Source organism: Balaenoptera ricei, chromosome 15, assembly GCF_028023285.1.
Source record: "Balaenoptera ricei isolate mBalRic1 chromosome 15, mBalRic1.hap2, whole genome shotgun sequence".
Taxonomy (NCBI): Eukaryota; Metazoa; Chordata; class Mammalia; order Artiodactyla; family Balaenopteridae; genus Balaenoptera; species Balaenoptera ricei.
The window spans coordinates 79094771-79116263 of record NC_082653.1 but is presented as its reverse complement, the minus strand read 5'-3'; the positions used below and the strand labels follow the sequence as shown (position 1 = coordinate 79116263).

General features: G+C 39.2%; 1 protein-coding gene across 8 annotated transcripts in view; it reads left to right on the top strand.

The window, feature by feature from the left end:
• GTF2I (general transcription factor IIi) overlaps positions 1-19900 on the top strand; it is a 96029-nt gene extending 76129 nt beyond the window's left edge. For all 8 annotated transcript variants that reach the window (XM_059898830.1, XM_059898829.1, XM_059898826.1 and 5 more), the window contains 18 exons: positions 245-428; positions 1430-1488; positions 4598-4669; positions 5866-6049; positions 6700-6758; positions 7164-7238; positions 9865-9966; positions 10565-10630; positions 10960-11143; positions 12424-12482; positions 12864-12944; positions 13366-13449; positions 13615-13798; positions 14870-14898; positions 16594-16635; positions 17440-17481; positions 17945-18021; positions 18753-19900. In XM_059898830.1, coding sequence (XP_059754813.1) covers positions 245-428; positions 1430-1488; positions 4598-4669; positions 5866-6049; positions 6700-6758; positions 7164-7238; positions 9865-9966; positions 10565-10630; positions 10960-11143; positions 12424-12482; positions 12864-12944; positions 13366-13449; positions 13615-13798; positions 14870-14898; positions 16594-16635; positions 17440-17481; positions 17945-18003 — 1565 coding nt within the window. In that variant the 3' untranslated portion in view covers positions 18004-18021; positions 18753-19900. The remainder of the gene's footprint in view (positions 1-244; positions 429-1429; positions 1489-4597; positions 4670-5865; positions 6050-6699; positions 6759-7163; positions 7239-9864; positions 9967-10564; positions 10631-10959; positions 11144-12423; positions 12483-12863; positions 12945-13365; positions 13450-13614; positions 13799-14869; positions 14899-16593; positions 16636-17439; positions 17482-17944; positions 18022-18752) is intronic.
• Positions 19901-21493: the final 1593 nt, after the last annotated feature.

Sequence of the window (21493 nt, the reverse complement as noted above, 5' to 3'; positions counted from 1 at the left end):
TTAGAGCTATTAAGATGGCCTTAGTTTCAGGAAACTTAAATTCACTGAAAGTTACTTCTTGATCATGGGTCATTTAATATTTGTATTTGCTGTATTAAGTCTATTTCAGTAGTTGGTGTTGATGTTTTCAGAGTATACTTTGCTTTTTAAAAAGTGGACATATACTTTGCTATGGATTGTATTAAAATATGATTTCAGTGGAAACTTAGTCTCCAGTCTTTTGAATTGCTTTTCTTCTGTAAAGCTGAAGCCTTAGGGAGCACCGAAGCCAAGGCTGTACCTTACCAGAAATTTGAAGCACATCCTAATGATCTCTATGTGGAAGGACTACCAGAAAACATTCCTTTTAGAAGTCCCTCGTGGTATGGAATCCCAAGGCTGGAAAAAATTATTCAAGTGGGCAATCGAATTAAATTTGTTATTAAAAGGTAGGATTATAATTTGCAGAAACAAATTTAATGTCATTAAGAAAAAATTAATTTTATAAAAGTGGGCTTTTCCCCTCCCAGTTGGACTTACTCTCCATATTTAAGATTAAGGTATTACATTTAGATTCAGTTTTTGAGCAAGTGTCTGTGTAGTACCAGGCACCAGATGTACAAAATTGGGTCCAACAGGAATCCTGTCCTTGGGAGGCTTATTATATAGATCAATGCAGTAAAGTGCTACTTGAACACTTTGGGGGAGAAGGCAAGGGTGGCATGCAGTTTGGTCACTTGTGCATAGAGAACACAAGAAGGGGGTTCAAGTAAAGGAAATAACCTAAGTAGGTAGGCACAGGGAGGTGTCAGATGTACTGGAATGTTCGGATAACCACACCATTCTGTATGGAAGGATTGATGACCTTGAGGGCATAGCATGATAGACAGACTGAGATGGCCCAGTGGAGGAAGGCTTTATGTCCTTCACAGTCAGCAGAGTATTGAAGAGGTTTTAAAGCTGATTCCTCTTAAAATAATTTGAATTGGACCTTAAGAGTATTATTTTGGCTTGAGTTTGAAGGATAGCAGAGTGGGTAATTTGAGGGCAGGGAGTGGGAACAGAAGGCCCATTTAATAAAGAATTGTCGTTGGGATAGAATTTGCTTGCTGATTGGGGGTTGTGCATTTGTATGTCTATTTGTTGGGACATGCTTTAGGGTGACATAGCTAGATATATCTACCTGTATTGTGCTCTAGTTCATCTGAAGTTTCAGAAACAGGAGGTCGAACTGCTTTGGGGCAAAACACAACTGTTTTGCACAAGTTAAGCTTAAAATTCCTTTGAGGACATACAGGTGGTTCCACCTGAATCTTTGTAAATTGCTACTTTAAGAATAATTAAAGTCACCAAAATGATATTGTCACTGCAAATGAAGGTAGAGTGAACCACACTGGAAATTAAGGTGGGCTTAAATGCTCTCATCCTGATGTCAATTGTATTTTTACAGACCAGAACTTCTGACTCACAGCACTACTGAAGTTACTCAGCCAAGAACGAATACACCAGGTAAGATAGCTGTGAAATCCTTTTTAAAAGCTTAAGTAAGTAGTTTCTAAGCTTTTATTAATCTTTTACAGCCATGGAATTCCTCTTTTTTCTCCCTCCCACCCAAAAAGTCTTTTGTGGAAGGTCAATACAGGCACTCCTTGATTTATCCACATGAACATAAGCAGTCTGGGGGGGAACTCGAGCTTTGAATTTAGACCAGTGGTATTCAGTAGAAATATAACGTGCGTCACAAATGCAAGCCATATATGTCATGTAAAATTTTCTAGTCGCCAAATCTGTTTTTCATCCTGTAATCAACATAAATACATGATGAGTTAGTTTACGTTTTTCATTTCATTTATTTACACTCTTTATTTGAAACTCTGGTGTGTATTACACACTTACAGCACATCTTAGTTCAAGTAGCGACATTTCAAGCGCTCAGTTGCCCACATGTGGCTAATGTGCCAGACCATGCAGATTTAGGCCTTAATCTATTCTCAAGGACCTTGTTTTTAAAATGACAAATACTGTGATTGCAGCAGCTGTGCTGACATCATGCCCAGTAGAAAAGAACTTTAAAAGTCTCGGTCTCAGTTGTCTGAATGGTTTTATTTTCTTTGAGGTATAAGTGTGCCTTTATTTCTTTCCCATCTTTTTGTTTTCCATTCCATAATGTCAGAAAAAGTGACCACAACTCGTAGATCTTCTACAACCTTAGGAACTTCTGTTGCTAAGAACCAATGGGTGTTTCTGAATTGTTGCAGTTAATCTTTTCCCTCCCTCTCTCCCCCGCTCCCTCCCTCCCTCCCTCCCTCCCTCCCTTCCTTCCTTCCTTCCTTTCTTCCTTCCTTCCTTCCTTCTCTTTCATTTTTGCAGTTAATCATTTTTGTAATTGCTAAGGTGAACTACTATACAGGAGGGGTTATTTGTCTGAACTATAATACTGATTCTTGAGCTTTTAGGGTACCTGGAGGCAACCGGTGAAGGTCACCAGTATGCCAAATAGATTGTATAATCTTTTGTTTATCATGGCATGAGAAGTATTTGAGAAATACTGTACTAGGGAAACAAACTGTCTTGTGCCCAGAATCCTGCCGGGGAGAAGATAGAGTTGAGGCTTAACTTCTCAGGTTGAGCAGCAACGTTAACCCAGCAAGCTCCCCAGAATGCTTTCGATTTAGGCAGAGAAACAAAATATTGGTGACAAATTGAAGACTGGACGTGACAGAGACTTTGCTAAGCAAAGTAATGCAAAGACAAATATTCCCAAAGGTAGCGCTTTAATATGCATTAGTCTGAGTATGATGAAAGTCTATGTATGAGTCTTCGTTTCGCAAGACAGACCTCAAGTTCAAGCTTGTGATTAATGTGATCACTGCTTCTATTAGGAGCAATTCTAATAATGACTGCAAATTGAGGATGTTAAATATGTATTATTGGAACGATCTGTAGGCACCATACAAGTTACTCCGAGGATTTAGTAATATTTTCAGTAGTACTTGATCTGCTGTTTTCTAGCATAGATGGTTACAGGCCTATTATCAAAAGACTCTCCGTTCTCCCAATCATTAACAATGCTTGGCCTTCTGCCATTCGTAGAAGACCTTGGAAAGAATCAAAGGTTGTCCTTCTTCATTGCAACAGAATGTTACTGGGTCTGCCAGTCACCCAGGCGTTAGTCTTGCTGGGCCAGTTCAAGTCCCAGCGTACCTGACAGAAGAATTGTATTAGTCCTTGCCGTCAGAGACATCTACTTAACTCTGAGGTAACAGTTGTGTGCTTAAACACACGTGGGTGCACTTTGTTCTCAATTTGGTAAAAGGTAGATGTCAACATGTGAGAAAGTTGTGGCACTAGCCAGATAGCTGAGCTTTGAAGGGGAAGAATGAGAAGGTGCTTGGTTCTTGCGTAGAATGGTACAGAGATCTTTTTGTATTAGAGCAGCAAATACCAGAGAAGGAAGTGCAGGGTGAGGCAGAAGGGGAGACTGAGCACCAGGTTAACAGAAGCCCTTTACCTCGGAGAAGGAGAGTCTAGATATTGTTATAGTAATATTCAAATTTGGTTTATACCAGACTGACTTTGTCTGGTCGAATGGCCGAGTTACCATATTAAACCCTTGAGATGCTGGGTTTTCTTTTAAAGAAAAGGTTTTAAAGTACTTTCACAGTAAAAGTAAAGTGGAAATGAAAGATTTTCTGAGGCTCCCAACCTTTAGCAGTATTTTCAGAACTTCTCCAACATTTCCTATTGCCTTGTCCACAGACACAAGTGACTTTCACACGTAGTGCGATTCTTGCACTCTCTACCCTTTCCTCTTACTCTCTCTTTCCCTCCTTTCCTTATCCAATACCTCCAACCATCCTCCATTGTCTCCAAGTCTACCTCCGTCCTCTCCATCCTCAGCTCCACCAAACAAGCCCCGATTTTCTGCCCAAGTAAGTGCCACCCTACGTGTCTTTTACAATAGCTTATTTTTTCTTTATTTTTATGTTGTATTTAAACGGGGATGGTTGTCTTATAAATGAGGGGTAAGGAAATAAACTGGATTCTAGATGTGAGTAGTGCTGAGTGACATCTCCCTAATCACTTTATCATTTATTTCTTGCTGTGATTAGTGAAGTTTTCCTTTGTGTAAATCTGTAGGCACACGTGTTCGATAAAACAAGGAATGCCTGTTTAGAAAGCAAATGCAAGTGAAGCTCCTCTGGTTGAACCTGGCGTAGGAGGCCTGGATCTTTATATGGCTGGTCCTCCCAACCCTGCGAGGGTTCTTTGATGTACCTCCAAGGAAAAGTGTTTGAAAACCCTTCATTCTAAATACTTAATGAACAAGTTCTTCTTTATTTACAATGTAAACTTAAATTTGAATTCTATCTCCCTGTACTTCTGATATTTGACAAGTGCAGGAAATCCTTCTTTTCCTTATCTGAAGTTTTTGCTTTTAAGCAAAATTTTATGAAGAGTGTCACTGGATTGTACACCTAAAACTTATACAATGTTATATGTCAGTTATATCTCAATTTTTTTAAAAATAGCATCACTGGAAAGAACAGCATCCAGTCTAATTTTGTGTCAGCATCCGTAAGGGACATTGTTAAATAGATTTATTTTTCCTTTCTAGTCAAAGAAGATTGGAATGTCAGAATTACCAAGCTACGGAAGCAAGTGGAAGAGATTTTTAATTTGAAATTTGGTAAGTAAAACACAGTGATTATGTCTTAATTTAAAAACATTAATGAAAGGCAGTGTTTTGAATGAACATTATAGCAGTTCAGGACCTAAAGAAAGAAGGTCCCAGAAACTGGGTTTGACTTTCTGCTACTACATTCACTACTTAAACTGAGCGAGTTACTTTCTGTCTCCTGGATTCCATTTTCTCGTGTGTCAGAGTGGGAGAGGAAGGGAGGAGTTGGGGAGGAATCTCAGTTCCGCTGTCTGTACTTGTAACCTGGCTAACACCTGTGGCAAATAGGTTTCATCGTCTGTTTCAACGTAGATTTGTTGACAGCGGTTTCCTGGCGCGCTGTCTTGAGGATTCTGAGGAGGCTCAGCAAGAGTGTTTCAGTTGATTGGGTGTGTCTGTCATGGAGAAGGAAGTAAGGAGTGGAGTGATATCAATATTCCTGGGGCGTTGCCATCGTCGTTTTAATAACTGGTATTGACGTTTGTGTCCTGGATCAGGAATCTTCAATACTCTTGACCAGTTCTGCTCAGATGCATCTTATGCACCTCTTATCTTTTTTCTTTCTTTCTTTCTTTTTTGTTTTTTTTGGGGGGGCCGTGCCCCGCGCAGCTTGTGGGATCTTAGTTCCCGACCAGGGATCGCACCCTGCCCCTCAGCAGTGCAGGCACAGAGGCCTAACCACTGGACTGCCAGGGAATTCCCTCTTATCTTTTAAACAGCAAACTTGCACCTAGACGATAACACAAGGGCTGGATAGTTGCCATTTCGGTAGTATGGCAATGAAATGGCTGTAGTTCATTTCTGCCCAGAGCACGGAGACAATTTTGATTAATTTATCCCTTTGATTTGAAGTGGTAAAATGTTCCTCTTATTTTTTAGGCTTCTTCTTCAATTTTACACAATATACTAAGCAAAATACCTATATCACTAAGTGGAAATTGCTAGATTGTTGGGAACTTTTGCACGACGTATTTGACAATGCCCAGATGTCAACTACACTTAGTATGGCGATCATTTGACAATATATACAGATAGCAAATCATTATGCTATACACTTGAAACTAATACATTATATGTTCATTATATCACAATTTAAAAAATATATATATATATTAAAAACATAAACAGAGACTGCTGTCAGACAAAACTAAAAGACTGTCTGTAAAATTTTACCTTCCATAAGTTATGTTCTCTTACACTTTCAGCTCAAGCTCTTGGACTCACAGAGGCAGTAAAAGTACCATACCCCGTGTTTGAATCGAACCCCGAGTTCCTTTATGTAGAAGGCTTGCCAGAAGGAATTCCCTTTCGAAGCCCTACCTGGTTTGGAATTCCACGACTTGAAAGGATTGTCCGTGGAAGTAATAAAATCAAGTTTGTTGTTAAAAAGTAAGTTCTCTTTGCCAATGTAGTCATTTCTGCAATTAGAACAATCAAGGCATATTTCTATTTAAATTTTTTTCTAGCTTCAGGTTACGGCTAAGGCTTTGAAGTCCACGATGGAAAGCGTAGCATTGAGCTACAGTCCTGGCCTTCTCCGTTGCCTCCCATCCTTTAACTTGTCCTTGATTTTCTTCATCAGGATGAGGAGAGTTGTACCTGCCTCACATTGGTGGAGGTGAAGTTTGTTAAGAGATGCTGTGTTGTCTCTTACTATTGATAGATATTTGAAGGAAGGATGAAAGTGCTGATTTTTATGTGCTCTGTTATTCCTGGTTAAACTTACTGGCAACTGAATTTCAGTGATTAAGTTTCTCATTTATATGTCTGCAGAATTTCAGTAGTTGAAGAAACTAAACTAGTGATAGTTAATTTTCATTTTCATGAAAGAAGTCATTTACTCTTCATAAAATCATTTAGCAGGTATTTGTAGGAAGGAAAAGTGAATTTTTTTGGTCCATAACGGTAGAAACTATTGTTACATTACAGAGTTATTTTGTGGTCGCCTTTATAAAAAAACATTGGTCATCACAATTTTTACTAGCTGTGAAGACCAATATTATACTGGCCACTGTAATGTTTCTTGGTTTTCTCTCTAGACCTGAACTAGTTATTTCCTACTTGCCTCCTGGAATGGCTAGTAAAATAAACACTAAAGGTAAGAGATTATGTATACCTTCGTTATACTTCAGTGCGTTAAAACATACTGAGTTATTGGCAGATATCTTTTTGGGGCTTTCGGTTTGTTTCTTTGCTTTTTATGGTATTTTATTTAATGAACCCCCCTCCTCCCTCCCTCCCTCTCTCTCTCTCTCTCTCCCCCCCCCCCCTCTCTGTCTCTTAAAAGTAAACATTTCATTGGCAGTTTCACGTTTGCAGTCCTCCTTCATTCATGTTTCCACAGCTTTGTTGAGACTCATGTGGAGGATTACACTACCAGTTTAATTCTTCAGGTTTCTTTGAAAAGAGCCAAACTGTATGAATTTTAATACTCTGCTTTTATAAAGCATCTCCTTCTGGATTTTTTACAATGTGCAAAAGAAATTGTATGCTTACTTTACAGCTTTGCAGTCCCCGAAAAGACCACGAAGCCCTGGGAGTAATTCAAAAGTTCCTGAAATTGAGGTCACTGTTGAAGGTGAGGTTGCTCTGTGGCCCGTTCCTGTCTGCTCTCCAATTCACTAGTTAATCTGTTGCTTCTTCACTTTACTATTTATATTTTTATGCAAATGAGTTTTTATAAAACTTGTTTTAGGTGCAGAACACTTAACTGCGATAAAGCTAGGTTTTTTTTGTTGTTGTTTTTTTTTTTTTTTGGCTCTGTTGGGTCTTTGTTGCTGCGTGCAGGCTTTCTTTAGTTGCAGCGAGCGGGGGCTACTCTTCATTGTGGTGCAGTGGCTTCTCTTGTTGCGGAGCATGGGCTCTAGGCGCGCGGGCTTCAGTAGTTGTGGCGCACGGGCTTCAGTAGTTGTGGCGCACGGGCTTAGTTGCTTCGGGGCATGTGGGATCTTCCCAGACCAGGGCTTGAACCCGTGTCCCCTGCGTTGGCAGGCGGATTCTTAACCACTGCACCACCAGGGTAGTCCGAAAGTTAGACTTCTAAATGTTTCTAATTAACAATTTCAATTACAAGGTGATATTTCTCCATAGCCTCGCCACCACTTGTTACTTTCTGCTTTTTAGATAATATCCATCCTAATGGGTGTCCATTCCTTTTTATTGATGACTGGTATTTCATTGTGTGGATATACCATATTTTGTCTATTCATCAATTGATGGACATTTGGTTTGTACTACTTTTTGGCTATTTATGAGTAATGCTGCTCTGAACATTCGTGTACAAGGGCAGTGATGGGTTAATGAAAAATGGTTTTGACCTGCCTTCCGATTAACAGAGAATCTCTTTCTGTTGTCTTACCCAAGCCACAGAGGACCTTGTCCCACAGTAGCTTTCTTTTGCTTAACCAGGGCTATAAATAGACCTCAAATTTAATTTATATTTGTTAAAATACCACAAAATAGTTGTTAGTGGTTTAACACTAACTAATTTGAGTAGTAAAGAGCTGTGTCCATGTTCAGGGACTTTTTGTCAAGAGTGTGATAGCAAGGAGGGACTTTTTTTTTCCCACCATACTAATGTTTTTGTTTAAATTATACATCATGCTTGTAAATGGATTTTTTTATTACTTTAAAAATCAAATTTATTGAGTACACTTTATATGCGATAAAATGCATGCATTTTAATTGTACAGTTTGAGTTTTGAAAAATGTTTGTGGCACCGCTTTAGTCAATGGATAGAACATCTCCCTCACCCTAAAACGTCTCCCACACGCTCCTTGGCAGTCACTCGCTCACAGGCCAGGCCACAGGCAACCACTGATCCCCTTTTTGTCACCATGGAACACTTCTGCTTGTTGTAGAATTTCATATAAATGGAATCATGTTGTATCTTTTCTTTTTATGGTTGCCTTCTTTTGCTTAGCACAATGTTGTTAGATTTATACTTGCTGCGTGTTTCAGTATTTCTTTTTATTGCTGAGTATTACTCCATTGCATGGATTCACCAGAATTAATTTATGCATTTGTCAGTGGGCATTTGGGTTTATTTCCTGTCTATGTCTAGTAAAGATGCTATATGAACATTTGTGTACAAAACATGGCATATGCTTTCCTTCTCTTGAATAGATATTTAGAGTGGAATTACTGGGTTTTTCACTTTCTAAGAAACAGTTTACCAAACTGATTGTATCGCTTTACACTTCTGCCAGGAATGTGTGAGAATTCCAGTTGCCACGCGTCCTCACAGTACTTGATACCGTCATTCTTTTTATTTTAGCCGTTCTAGTGGGTGTGTAGTGTCATTTCACTTAAGCATAAACCAGAATGACAGTTTATTGATTTTTGAATCAGAAGTAGATATTTCAGTCAGCTTAATTCTGTCAGGTGATCACAAGTCTCTTCCTGTCTTGCCCTGTTACTATTAAAAGGCTGCTTTATGAACATGGAGTATAAAAAGACATGTTAGTTGAGTGATCTTGGTAGCCTGTTAAAGGAGTATGGTAGTAGGATATACTGAGTTCCTCTGTCTGGTTATTACACCTGCCAGGTCAACCAGGCTGCTAGATCCAGCTGGTCCAGAAATGCTTTGCTTTTATCACTATGCTCTTTACAGAAGCTGTGGTTTTTATTCGGGAGTTTGAAGTAATTAAAGATTAGCATGTTGAATCTTGATATTTTATTCGATTCTGCGGCCATTGTCAGGCTTTGAATGGAAAACAACTGATAACCCATGACATTGTTTCTGTATATTACTAAGAATTCAAAGACAGGATATGTCAGTGTCAGCTAGAGAATCCAAAGGAAAGCTTCATATAGTGGAGATGAAATAGTTGTATCTAAAGTCGTGTTTATGTTCAAAGGCCGAAAGAAAAACATAAAGGCAAACATAGGTAACCAGTGGCTTCAAAATGGCGTAATGAATCATTAAGTGAATTGAAAGTTCCTCAGATCAGCCAGAAAGCTAGATGTGTTTTGGGGGGAAATGCCTGATTATAGGGATGGAAGTAGGAAAATGGATGGAGGTCTGTAAAACTGACAGCAGTGGCTGTTTTCATTGCAGAGTGCTTGTATACACGCTGAACTTAACTTTTCCAGCGCAGGTTGGACTTCAAGAGCGTGTCCTAGAGAAATCACGAGCAGGACGTAAGGATGATTGAATATATGTGCTGATTATGTTTCTTGTTTTTGTGTTTTTATTCTTTAGGCCCTAATAACAGCAACCCTCAAACCTCAGCTGTTCGAACCCCTACCCAGACTAATGGTTCTAATGTTCCCTTCAAGCCTCGAGGGAGAGAGTTTTCCTTTGGTAAATACGTGTTATGTTTTTCTTTATTTCATTATTTTAAATAAAAGGAGTTAGTAAAATATTTTACTAGTTGAATTGTTTTCTTGTTTTTATTTGGTGAGTTAGTATATATTAGCAGTTAAAGGCACAGATTATAGAGCCGGACTGAATTCAAATCTGGTGCCAGTACTTTGTAATTCTGTGACCTTGAGCAGGCTGCTTAACCTCTCTGGGCCTCAGTTTCCTTATCTATAAGTGGGGATAACATTACTTCCTGTTCCATAGGGTTATTAGGAAGATGATAAATACCAGATCATTTAAAGGGTAAAACTGTATCTGGCACGTAGTAGATACTGTAATTGTTTTGGGGGGGTGTATTTTGGTTTTCATTTGTTTTTTCATTTATTCATAGCCAACATATTAGTAATATAATAAAACAGTTAAATAATGCATCAGGATTAGAGTAGTTATCAAGACATGCCTGTGTTTAAAACCTATGTATTTTTTATTTTGTATTGCTTAAAGATGCACAATAAAAGATGAAGAAGTTCCTGCCATTGGATGTATACTAGTAACTATTACTTACATCTTAAATCGCTCTTGTTTTTTTTATACGCAGAGGCCTGGAATGCCAAAATCACTGACCTAAAACAGAAAGTTGAAAATCTTTTCAATGAAAAATGTGGTAAGTTTATTTTGAAATACTATTATTAAAATATGAGGTAGCTTTATTATAAAGTAGAAAAATGTGAGCATGGTAAAATTGTTCAGCATTTATATATTACTGTCATCAGAAGTGTGTGGGTTTTGCAGGCGTGAATTTTATAATTTCCACATTTCTGAGCACCAAGAAATTGAAGAAATTTTTCTAAAATTAATGTGATTTTTTTAAAAAGAAAGGTTTTAGTAGCTGCACAATGTAATTTAAAATACGTTTTTTAAAAAGGTTTATTAGTTTTTTAAAAAGTTATAAATATGAGAACCAGTAAATGTGTTTTGTTTTTGTTCTTTTAGGTGAAGCTCTTGGCCTTAAACAAGCTGTGAAAGTGCCGTTTGCATTATTTGAGTCTTTCCCTGAAGACTTTTACGTGGAAGGCTTACCCGAGGGTGTGCCATTCCGACGACCATCTACTTTTGGCATTCCAAGGCTGGAGAAGATACTCAGAAACAAAGCCAAAATTAAGTTCATCATTAAAAAGTAAGGAAATAAGATGAAACAAGATTGGCCGTGAGTTGATACAGTTTGACGCTGGGAGATGGCACATGGATTCAACTTTGGAGCTCAGCCAAACTAACCTTAGGGTCAAAGAAGCTCTTTAAGCTGTACCTTTGTATATATTTTAAATTTTTCGTAACTGGTCAAAAGAGGGAGGGCTATGGCTTATCAGAGGGATAACAACTTGATTTTGTGAAGTCTGTGCACAGTGACATTTTTTTTTTAATATAAATTTATTTTTTATTTATTTTTATTTTTGGCTGCGTTGGGTCTTCATTGTTGCGCGCGGGCTTTCTGTAGTTGCGTCGAGCAGGGGCTACTCGTCGTTGCAGTGCGCGGGCTTCTCATTGTGGTGGCTTCTGTTGTTGCAGAGCACGGGCTCTAGGTGTGCGGGCTTCAGTAGTTCTGGCACGTGGGCTCTAGAGCGTAGGCTCAGTAGTTGTGGCACATGGGCTTAGTTGCTCTGTGGCATGTGGGATCTTCCCGGACCAGGGCTGGAACCCGTGTCCCCTGCACTGGCAGGTGGATTCCTAACCACTGTGCCACCAGGGAAGCCTCACAGTGATATCTTAATGGTTGATACTACTGGAGTCTAGGCAGTGGTTCAGTTTTATAAAGCCCTTTTATTTCTCCAGCTTCCAGAATATTTTAAATTTCTCTCCTGTTTGCTTGGAAATCTGTGAATTATGCCAGCACAATTGAAATAAATGGAAATAATTAGAGTTAACAAAATGCATTTGAAATGGATTGAAAGGAATTTTAGGTTTTACTTATTAAAGGTTACTTCTGAGTTCCCTAAGGATGCCGGTCAAATAATCAGAGCTGACATTGCCAACCAGAGTGGCCTCCCTCTGTACCTTCAGCCAGGTCTGTAGAGGCTGAGGCCCCTGCCTTTGCTCCCTAAGAGAGACAGTCTCTTGTGTTCAGGTTCTTACAGCCTGGCTTCTGTTTCCATGCTACCTGCACTCGGGTCTCTTCCTGTTTCCTTCTCCAGTCTAGCGTCGACTCTTTCCAGGATATATTGAAACCACAGGAAGAAGCTGTTTGTACTAGATGGGGCTGGGGTGGATGTTAAAATCACAAATATAATTAGTCTTTATGTGTGTGTTCCTTTAGAGATCCATGTTACGTCTGTTCTTCCATTACTAAGAATGTGTATTTATAGAAAGTTACTGGCTTTTTAAATCTCTTACTTGTTTAATTTTTAATGTTTTACTATTGGAATGTTAGCCCAAAAGTTTTTTCTCTTTTCTTGTTCTTAGGCCTGAAATGTTTGAGACGGCAATTAAGGAGAGCACCTCCTCCTCGAAGAGCCCTCCAAGTAAGTAAGCATGTGCTACAGAAAACATGCTGTTAGACACTTACTTTGCAGCACTAATTTAGAAAATTGTTGAAAGAGTGGCTGCTGAGATAAAACCAGGAAAGCTCATTCAAGGTTGGGGTTTGGACTAGTTTACGATTTTTAAGTTCTTTAATACCTAAGGATCTCCACATATCTGATGCTCTACGAAGCACCACAAGGAAGAGAAAAAAGTGAAAAATGTCTTTCAGGAAGCCTCATATCACAGAACAACAAAACATGTCATGAAAAGGAACAAAGTTGGGTTAAAATACTATCTTTTGTAGTCTGAACTGTAAGCACTTTATTAGGGAAGATTTAATTACATTTGTATATGTTCTAATCTCAAGTTTCTGTTTTAAGGGAAAATAAATTCATCGCCCAATGTTAATACTACTGCATCAGGTGTTGAAGATCTTAACATCATTCAGGTGACAATTCCAGGTATGATCTCTCTGCCTTAATCATAGTTTGTGGGGCTTCATGGATGTTGAATACACTGCACATTGTGTGCTGTCCCCACCAGCCCCTGCAGAAGTTGTTAACCAAATACATCACCTTGTCAGTTTATCGCTGAACAGCTCTTGGCAATTACTAGACTCAGCATGAGCTAAAACCTGTAGGCTACCCAGATGCCTAGTGTGTTGTTTAAAAAATTTGTATAAGACAGCAAGCAAAAAGCTCTTCATAACTGCAACATTGTCAGTTTGGTGTTATTATTAAATTGTTTGGTTAAATCATTTCAATCTTGATTCGTTTTTTAAAACATTCCAAAAACATAAAGTGGAGTTACATAAAGCACCTAAAAATTTATCTGGTATTAAAATTGCATTATTAAGTTACAACTTTCTCTTAACCTTTTTAGACGATGATAATGAAAGACTGTCAAAAGTTGAAAAAGCTAGACAGCTAAGAGAACAAGTTAATGACCTCTTCAGTCGAAAATTTGGTAAGTTTTGCATTTGCATAGTATAGCTTGCAGTAAGCAAGGAAATTTTGTCTCAGTAAGATCTTAAAAGTAAATTATGCTCAGGTAGTTTTAATCTGTGCTTTTACAACACTCAACTAAGGTGCTAGGTTCATCTGTGCTTTTATGCCGTTTGTCTTGCTATAGGTGAAGCCATTGGTATGGGTTTCCCTGTGAAAGTTCCCTACAGGAAAATCACAATTAACCCTGGCTGTGTGGTGGTTGATGGCATGCCTCCTGGAGTGTCATTCAAAGCCCCCAGCTATCTGGAAATCAGCTCCATGAGAAGGATCTTAGATTCTGCTGAGTTCATTAAATTCACAGTCATTAGGTACGTGAGAGTTCCTTGCTTGGTCATAAGAATGAACCTGCAGATCATTGAGGCTGAGTCATCTTCCAAAATGTAGTCATATGTAGTACGTTTACCGTGTAATGAAATGAACTATAATGAAATTCTTTAGTACTGTACTATTAGATTCTTTCCTCCTTGTGCTGACTCAGTTCTCTGGTTTTTAAGGCAGGGGATTGTTAGCACACCATGGCCTGTGGACCAGCTCCAGCCTGCCATCTGCTTTTATTTTAGTTTTATGTCTTATTATAACCCAGTCACATCTGTTTGTTTACATATCATCTGTGGCTGCTTTCATATTGCAGTGGTAAAATTAAGTAGTTGGGACAGAGACAGTGTGGTCTACAAAGCTGGAAATATTTACTGTCTGGCCCTTTACAGAAAAATGTTGCCAGCCTCTGCCTCAGGCATCTCTTCACAGGCTTTGGATCAGACAGGGATTCAATACTAAGTCACTTCTGTTTCCTTGTCTGTCCAGTGAGATTGTAGTTGTTTCCTTTGAGAGTGTTAGCTCCTTATCCACAGAGTAGGAATGATGGTTACACCTGCCCTCTAACAGCATTGTGAGAATTACAGTCTTTGATGTGTGCTTGTCACAGTAAGTCTTACGGTATCCTTTTGTCATCCACCTAAGCAGAAGTCCCAAGTGCCCTTCACTCTTTTCTTCCACCTCCCCAAACTTAGCTGTTACTAAATACACCCATTCATTGTCAAGTTCCCACTGTCTGCATAGGACCAACACTCAGAAATAGCTAATGTATTACCTTCCCAAGGCTTTTTCCTCATTTCACTAAAATTTCTCTATTCCCTTTGCATTGTTCCTATTTTTTTCCCACCGTCTTGGTGTAGCATTTTCTAATAATGTGCCATATTAGTTATTCGTATATCTGTCTGTCTATAGATTAAAAAGTATAAGATTAAACAGTAGTGGACAGCTTTTCTCATTCTAGCACGTAAGTGACATGGGCTAAATATTAGTTGAATAAACTGAATATACGTGTAAACTCTTGTAGAGTAGAAAAAAAAACTTGTACAATTTGTTTCTCTCTTTAGACCATTTCCAGGACTTGTGATTAATAACCGTGAGTATTTCTTGAAGTCTTTTTGGTTTTTCTCTTTTCTGGGATGTGAGGAGGGGGTGGGTGTGTGTGTGTGTGTGTGTGTGCACTTGCACGTACACTTACCTGAGAGTGTAACATTTTATTATTTCACCTACAGCAGTAATCATTCAAAGTCGTCGTTTTAGCCCTCAGTGTGTGAGGCACCAGGCACTTTCTAGACGTAAAATTGGGCGAGTTGCTTCGCCTTTTTAAATCTCAGTTTACTTACTAGGAAAATGGTAATGATATTAGTACCCATTTTGGGAGTTTTAGAGCATTTTAATTGACACATTATGTGTCAGGCCTCTAAAACAGGGACCAGCAAGCTGCGGCCCGTGTCAATAAAGTTTTATTACAGCACTGCCAGGCCCATTTGCTCATGGCAAACTGGACTGACCTGCAAAGCCTGAAATACTTACTGCCTCTTTGTAATCAAGTTCGTTGACCCCTGACCTAGTATGTGCTCAGTAAGCAAAATCTATATTTGTTACTGTCTTTACTACTACTGTTATTACTTTTACTACTAGTTTGTAATTACTGGGCTGGAAAAAGTAAGTCTTTTCATGTGATTTAGCTACTTCTGTTAATATTTAGGCCTAGTGTCTGGCAGCCACTGGGCCCTCAGACACTGTTACATGAACAAGTGTAAGTGCTCTTCCAGTTCCCTGATGTTCGTATCATTTTAAACAGTGTTTTTTTTAGCAAAACTTAATTATGCTAGTATGTTTTATGTTCTTCTGTTAACTTTATTGTTAAAAAATTTCAAAAGTGAGAATTATCCTTAACTAATAGCATTAGCATTTTCAGTCTTTTTTTCCAACTGGTATTATTCCAACTCTTTAAAATCCATCTGTATTGAGTATTCAATTGTATACTTTGTTGGGAAAGTATTCAGGAGTTTTCAGTGGTCAATGAGCAGCTGAGCCTCGTGAGTTGCTGGTTTGCCCCCTGAGCTGAGAAACTGGGCCGCTCTTGTGCCTGACCCCACCCCCCTGCTCTGCTTCACACTACTGTTGCTGTTCTGTGGCCACCACTCCTTCAGTGTCACGGATTTGGTTATGTCTCTTCTGCCTCCAAGTTTCGAGTTTCACTTTATCACAAAATATATTTATTTGCTTTTTCCCCCAAGCCATGAGTTCTTTTTTTGTAGAATCTGTTTTTATTATACTATCTTGGCCAAGTATGTTAGTATCTGGGGATGTCAGTAATGAATGAAAGAGAAGTAAACCTTGCTTCATAGATTTTCAGTCATCTTTGGCATTCAGCTTTAACTACACCCGGGAACTTTGTCATTTAAAGAAACCCCATGATAAGGTGTGGGGGTTTTTTGGGGGAAAAAAATTTATTGATCCCAATTCATCTACCTTCTGTGTAATTTTTAATATCAGAAGACACTGTATTTTATGCCTCCCTGCTCCTTTACCTTATGTTTAAAATGTTCAGTTTTGTTCTTCTCCTTGTGCAGTAGTCTATTATAGAATTTTATGGTAATTACTATGAATTAGTTACTTTGATGGGACATACTAGAATTTTTAATATTTGTTCTTGTCATAAGGAAAATAGTGCCTGTTATAGCGAAGTTGGAGCATCAGATTAGAGAATGTATGTAAAAAATGCTTTTCAAATGTAACAACATATCATTAAATTATTACTTAAATGAATCTGCTTTCTTTTCAGAGTTGGTTGATCAGAGTGAGTCAGAAAGCCCAGTGATCCAAGGTAAATTAAGCATGGTAAAATATAGAAGTATTCCTACTTAATCAGTAAAACAGGTCACATAAATTGTGTGGCCTCACATGCTTACGTTTACCTGACTTCAAGGAAAGTTAATTCCACAGCACACACGTACACACATACGCACACACTCGTGCACATGCAGACTTGTTTGCTTGGATTCCTTTGTCTGAAAGCCTATATAAGCTCAAGCCATAGGTCCTCATTGAGAACCTGGACCACATGCCATTTGTTCCCACCGTCCCAGGTCAGGAACCCTGAGACCAGTGGCGAAGAATGCAGTTGTGGTGTGATGGGGGGAGAATGTTGTTTTTTAACTTGGCTTCTTATGCCACTTGTTTCCAATGGTTGCTATAAACCAAAATTATGTTGGGTGGAAATGCATGCATTGTAGTTTAAAAAATTCCTTAGAAACAAAGTGTTTAGGCCAGCTGTGTGTGTGATTCATTGAAAGTAACGAAAGGCTTTGATTAAAAGGGAACCCACAGAAGAAAGGGGAAAAAGACAGAGAGAAAGAAACTCCTACTTTCATGTTAGAGCTATGTTAATTAAGATTGTTATTTAAGATTTCGATTGTGTAGGCAAATTTAACAGGTTTCAGAAAAGCAGGTTTTTGAGAGTCTGGTTGAGTGACAGTGTATTTAATCCCAAGAATCTGTGGCTGCTGTCTCACCTAGACCTGGGCTTTGTGTACAACGTCTAGAGAGCTTTCTCCCTCTAGGCTCTTTAAATAACTGAAAGCAACTTTTGAAAAATGTTAAAGTAAAATCTTCATGTATTTCTCTTCAGAATCAGCCGAGCCAAGCCAGTTGGAGGTTCCTGCAACAGAAGGTAAAAAGAGTAGTCTGGTTGTCAAAAATTAAGTGCCAAAGACAAAGGATTAATTGTGTTTTTAAAGCTGTTTAACTGGACCTGTGTGGTTGTTTTGTTTCTGGGTGAACTGGATTTGTAGTTTATGCCCAGAAACATTGTGTTTAGAGATGACTCATGGGTTCTTTTCCTCCATTTTCCCCAAATGACTCTTAATGAATTCTGAAATAGTTGAATGACTGCTGTATAACCTAGATATAGCTAGTGTGGGTCCTTTACATGCATAATTAATAAGATGTTTGTTACTTTGAAAATCTAAGTAACAAAATTTAGAACTTACTGCTAGAGGACAGTCTTATCATTTTTAGTATCTTATAATTCCTGTTAAGTCATTGTAATGATAGTTTGGTATGAGTAGATTTATAATTGAACAGATTTGCATTAATAGTGCAGTTAATCGGTTTCCTTTTGTTTTACTTGATAGAAATAAAGGAGACTGATGGAAGCTCTCAAATCAAGCAAGAACCAGACCCTACGTGGTAGACCTCTTCCCTCCTTAGGGTAAATCACCTTCTGTGTCCAGGGTGCCATGTGGTATCTATCTGAACCCACCTGCATATTCATAAGCTAAAGTGTCTTCCCTGCTTCAGCCATAAATGGTGGCCCCGCCTTCAGGGCATGTGAGGACAAAGTATAAGCATACTGGGTGGTTTGAGCTAGAAGATTCAAGCAGAGAGATTTTCCTTGGATCAATATATGTCAGGCAAAGATGGTAAAGCGCTTTGCCTCCAATGGAAGATGTTTTGTTTCTAATCTATAGGTTAAATCTTGTCCTTGCCATTGGAGTTCACTGTGAGCCAGTATCAACAGACTGACTTTTTTCCCCTAATCATAATAACAGTATTTGCAGAGTCCGGCTGAGCTCCACGATCCATTGTGCATCTTGCATAATTAAGTTACAAGCCTGATCCAGTTATTCCAAACATCTTAAACTTGGCCAGGTTACTACCCAGGAGGGGCAGCTCTAGACCAGGAGTCAGTGAAACTTGGTTTTCATGTCGTATTGAACCACACTAAGCCCCAGCTGTTGAATGTTTTCATGATAGTTAGAGGATACAGTTAGCTCTCATCTGTACCTGACACTCCAGAGACTTTTTTTTGGTCATGGAATTGGCCATGTACTGTCAGTCCATGGATTTACGTGGTAATTAAGTTGAGATATTAGTGAATCATAAATCCCTATAATCAGATTAACCTGTTTTCTTGCTTGTCTGTTTTCTCTCCTATTTTAGCTTAAAGTATCAGTGGGTGAGAAGAGCTTTTCGGACCTGTTACTGCCCCAAGCTGTGTAATATACTTGTATAACAGAAATACCTTCTATACAAACCTTTTTTTCTACTTTTAGATAGAAATGTCTACTTTTTCAGCAGTTCTGTGAATTGAATTAAAGAGCAGAGTGACTGTAGATTTGGAATGGCTGGTTTCCTTTGGAATGTATTATAAGGATTTTACAGCAGTGCTGGAAAAACGACAGGGAAAATGACAGGGATGAATCGCATCAGATTTTTTACGTATTCAGCAGAGCCTTCAGCTGTGGTGTTTGTCTCCCAATCAAGTGAAGATCTCTCCTACTGGAACATCTCAGCTTCTGCAGTGAAGAAAATACCTGTGATAGTTCAGCTCTTTAGTTTTTCTATTTGAAAAATCACTTAATTGATCCTTTTGTTCACGGTTCTCCTTAATGACTGAGTGAACAGTTAGTATCTGTATATTTGACTAAACCGTTTCCTAAGCTCTCTATCATGGTTCATATGTTTTTTATCGTAATTAAAAACCAACCATCTGGATCACCTAACAGCCAGTAAGAGGTCAGTATCTCAGCGTGTGGCTTATAGATGGAGTACAGAGAACCTCTTCCATCCACATTTACTTTTCATCCAAATAAAATGCATGGTGTACCAGAAGTTTCAGATCAGGTATAAGTGTTTGGGCAAGCTGAATGACACTAAAGCCTCACTATCATGTAACCCACTGTGGTGTGGAATTCTTTGGAACACTATTCCAGCTTGGATCAGACTCAAGGGGGTTTCATTGCCTTCGTTACTTTACAATTCTACTTGTAACATTGAGGCTCCAGTGTGGGGAGTGAGGGGTCAGTAAGCTGATTCGGCACCCTCTGATATTCTGCGCCATTTGTAGGAGAATCTTACATGTGTTGAGATTTCACAAACAGTAAGAGTTGTAAAATACCAGCTATATGAAAAGCTAGAGTATGTGATGGCATAGAGTTTTCATTAGCTTTATCACAATATTCACGATGGAGAATTATATTACATGGTAGCAGAAATAGGCATTTTTATGTGTTGCTTATATTTTACCTCAAATTAAATTGTAGATATAGGGTAATAAATAAAATCCATCCATGCCTTTCACACACTAATTCATTTCTTTCTAAGGTGTTTTCATGACTGTGTGGGGAACCCTGGGGTGGCTCGGCGGTAGGCGGAATGCAAGGCGAGGTTAGGTGGGCACGGTCCGGAGGCTCAGCTCCTTGTCAGGACACCACTGCTCACGGTGTGTCTGAGACCACTGTGCCTCTGGGCTGAGCTGGGGCTGGAGCCCCCAGCTTTGTATCTGTGACATGCCAACCGTATGCATCATACGCGTGATGTTGGAGGTCAGACTCCCTCCCCCTCCCCCATGAAAACCACACACTGGCTCCAGGTCTTCTCTGTCCTCTCCACCATCACCCTCTGCCTCTCCTTTACCCTTACAAGTGTGACCTCAGGGAAAGCCAGACTGGTTTGTTCCTAACTTACCAACCGACATTAGGAGGAGACAGCTGCTGCAGTAGAATCTCAGGGTTCCTTTACTGTGTTCTTAAGGTGTACACAACCTTGCTGCCTCCACCCACGCTTCCCATCCCAGCCACTGGAGAACCGTAGTCATCCAAAGGCTGCTTTTAAAAGGAGTTAAGCTTGTACACATACTCTTTAACAAAAAGTTTGTGGGAGCACAGACTTACAAAGAGATCTGTTTCCCAGTGTAAGTGTATACATCCAGTATGAAAATTCTATATATATGCATACACACGTCTTTTGTTTTTATATATACTATTAGAAAGCTGCTTTTTTTTTTTTTTTTTTTTTAAATATAAAGTTACTTAACGTCTAACAAGTGCATCCGTTTCTGTACTGTGGACAACAGCACAGGACCAGTGCTGCGTCCTCCTCGTGGTGATACCCAAAAGGTTTAAGAATGCTGTCCTGTCCCATTCTGCCTCTCCTCTAAACAGGCTTACTGGTTCCCTTAAGAAATGTGGAACCTCAGGCAAGGGGTGCTGTTGCTGCATCTGTCTTTGAGTGGAAGAGCCTGGAGGTGGAATAAGTCACTTTTATTTCTTAACTCACTGTCGTTTTAACACACCTCATTAACTCTCTGCTTCCCACAGTCGGGTGTCTCAGTAAAGCCTTCCATAGGACAGCATTGTTTCCTGGCGAGGTGACTGCCTTAGCAATTTGCCTCCTTACCTGCGATGGTCAGATTAGCCCTGGTTTCAGCACCATGGGCTTGTTTAAAAATGGCTGGAGTGTCGCTCTGGCTTGCTCATTCAGAGCCCGGGAACCGTCTACAAGACAAGCCTTCCACCGCCTGTGTTAGTGAACAGGTGGTGCATTCAGAAATGAGGCAGTTGATAAATAACGTGATTCTTCAAGGGGTGAGGGGTGTTAAAACTTGGCCACCAAGGTCTTCATTAGATCAGTAAGGACCGGACTGAAAAACAAACGACAGTTCACATAGGTCTCATCAGTAATTCTAATGTGTTTCTGGAACACGTCCTGATTCCATGATAGTTGATGGTTAAACCTTATTTTACCAGGAAATGCAGCAGAATGACTGGGAACATAGGCCTTGTGAGCAAATCCAACCTCTGCTTCTGGACAGCTGTTATCTTAAGTAAATTTCCGACAGAAAAACGCTAGAACCAAAGAAATGTGTCCATCGCAGGATTGTATGAGTTAAACCCCGTTTG